The sequence below is a fragment of the Amphimedon queenslandica genome, unplaced genomic scaffold (genome assembly GCF_000090795.2).
Source record: "Amphimedon queenslandica unplaced genomic scaffold, v1.1 AMPQUscaffold_3865_Cont24146, whole genome shotgun sequence".
Classification (NCBI taxonomy): Eukaryota; Metazoa; Porifera; class Demospongiae; order Haplosclerida; family Niphatidae; genus Amphimedon; species Amphimedon queenslandica.
The window spans coordinates 1-1454 of NW_003555813.1; the positions used below are offsets into that span (position 1 = coordinate 1).

General features: G+C 32.9%; 1 protein-coding gene across 1 annotated transcript; it reads left to right on the top strand.

Moving 5' to 3' along the window:
- Positions 1–596: 596 nt before the first annotated feature.
- Positions 597–1445, top strand: LOC109592810 (clustered mitochondria protein homolog). The gene is made up of 5 exons (XM_020008165.1): positions 597–750; positions 866–942; positions 1010–1045; positions 1185–1278; positions 1340–1445. Exons 1-5 carry the CDS (start codon positions 736–738, stop codon positions 1385–1387), a joined length of 270 nt encoding a protein of 89 aa, XP_019863724.1. The 5' UTR covers positions 597–735; the 3' UTR covers positions 1388–1445.
- The last annotated feature ends 9 nt before the right edge of the window (positions 1446–1454 follow it).

The following is a 1454-nucleotide window of genomic DNA, read 5'->3' on the forward strand; positions in this document are numbered from 1 at the left end:
GCATGCTGTATGAGCTGACAAGCCTTGAAATTCATAAAAAATCCAAATTTGATCAGAATGAGCTCAAACTTTGATACATCATTAGGACATGTATATGTATCAGAAACATGTCTCTTTGAGCAATTTTTGGCAAAATTTGGTCAAAAACCAAATTCTTTGGTATTGGCCCCTTTTTTAGCAAAATTTAAAATTAATGAAAATCTGATTTTGATCAGAATGAGCTTCAACTTTCTGTACAACATATGGACATGTGATCAGAAAATTATAAACACAGAGAATTTTCTCCTAAGTTGTTCTTGGCAAATTCTGGCCAAATACCATGTACCATGTCTTTGATCCAATTTTAAAGCAAGTTTTAAAATTTATAAAAATCCAAATTTTGATTAGAGTCTGCTTAAAATTTTTACACAGTATTAGAACTTCTATATGTATCACAAAGTTTGATAAAAATTTTACCTTTGCAATGTTTGATTAAATTTTGGGAAAATACATTGTGATATATTTTATCAACATTTCGAACAACTTTAAAAATTCACTGAGAGCATTATGTCAATATCCTGTGGGAAACCATGATCATGATAATTTCAACGACTAAGCCCACCACTGATTTTTTTCTTTATATAGTTCCATTTGGCTTAGTATTGGTGTGGGGCTTAGAGGAATGTTGTGGCGTTGAGATTACTGTATAGAGTTAGGTATCTAATAATGTTAAGACATGGTGAGGATCATCCTTAAATGTCTAATGATGATGTAAGTATTGTTTTATCAAGTTCTCGTTTCATCATACACATGTACATGTATTGTTTAAAAGTATTGTAAATTTTGTATCATAACTGTTATTATTTATTTTAATTTCATTGAGTAGTTTTACATTTGTTTACTACTGAGTAATGCTGGTCATTATGATGAAAGTCAGGCATATCTGGTTAGATTACAAAACAAGTGAGCTAGTATATACAATTCAAGAGAATTAAGGCTGGCTATGTTTGTTCTTGTATCTGTTCATTAGGTTTCATGGAAGTCAATCAATTACTGTAGCCACAATGTTAGTAATGATAAGATACATGTACATGTACATCTTATCTTATCCTTTTCTCCTTGTTTTGCCTCCTCCTTCCCTTCCCCCTCTCTCTTTCCCTCTCTCTCCATCCCTCTTTCTCTACTTCCCTCCCTCTCTTCTCTAGTCATCATCTTCTTGCCAACTCATTGACTCACATTGGAGCATTTGCTGAAGCTAAGCAAAATAAGAGAAAAGCATACAATATCTATAGGACTAAAGTATGCAGTAATGTTAATACCAGGCCATCTAGGTTACTTAACTGTTTTCTCTCACATTTAGTTTGGCCCAGATCATGCATGTACTGTTCAGTCTTATAAAAAACCGTGAGGTATATCACTGAAAAGCAAGTCTCTTATGACCAGACTGTAAGTGTAGTTGGCTAACTATTGCCAAT

What these genes read in the sequence shown, in the direction of transcription:
- LOC109592810 (XM_020008165.1), top strand. An exon ending in TCAATTACTGTAGCCACAAT is followed by an intron (nt 1,046 to 1,184) that starts GTTAGTAATGAT and finishes TCTCTTCTCTAG; the next exon opens with TCATCATCTTCTTGCCAACT. An exon ending in ACAATATCTATAGGACTAAA is followed by an intron (nt 1,279 to 1,339) that starts GTATGCAGTAAT and finishes TCTCACATTTAG; the next exon opens with TTTGGCCCAGATCATGCATG.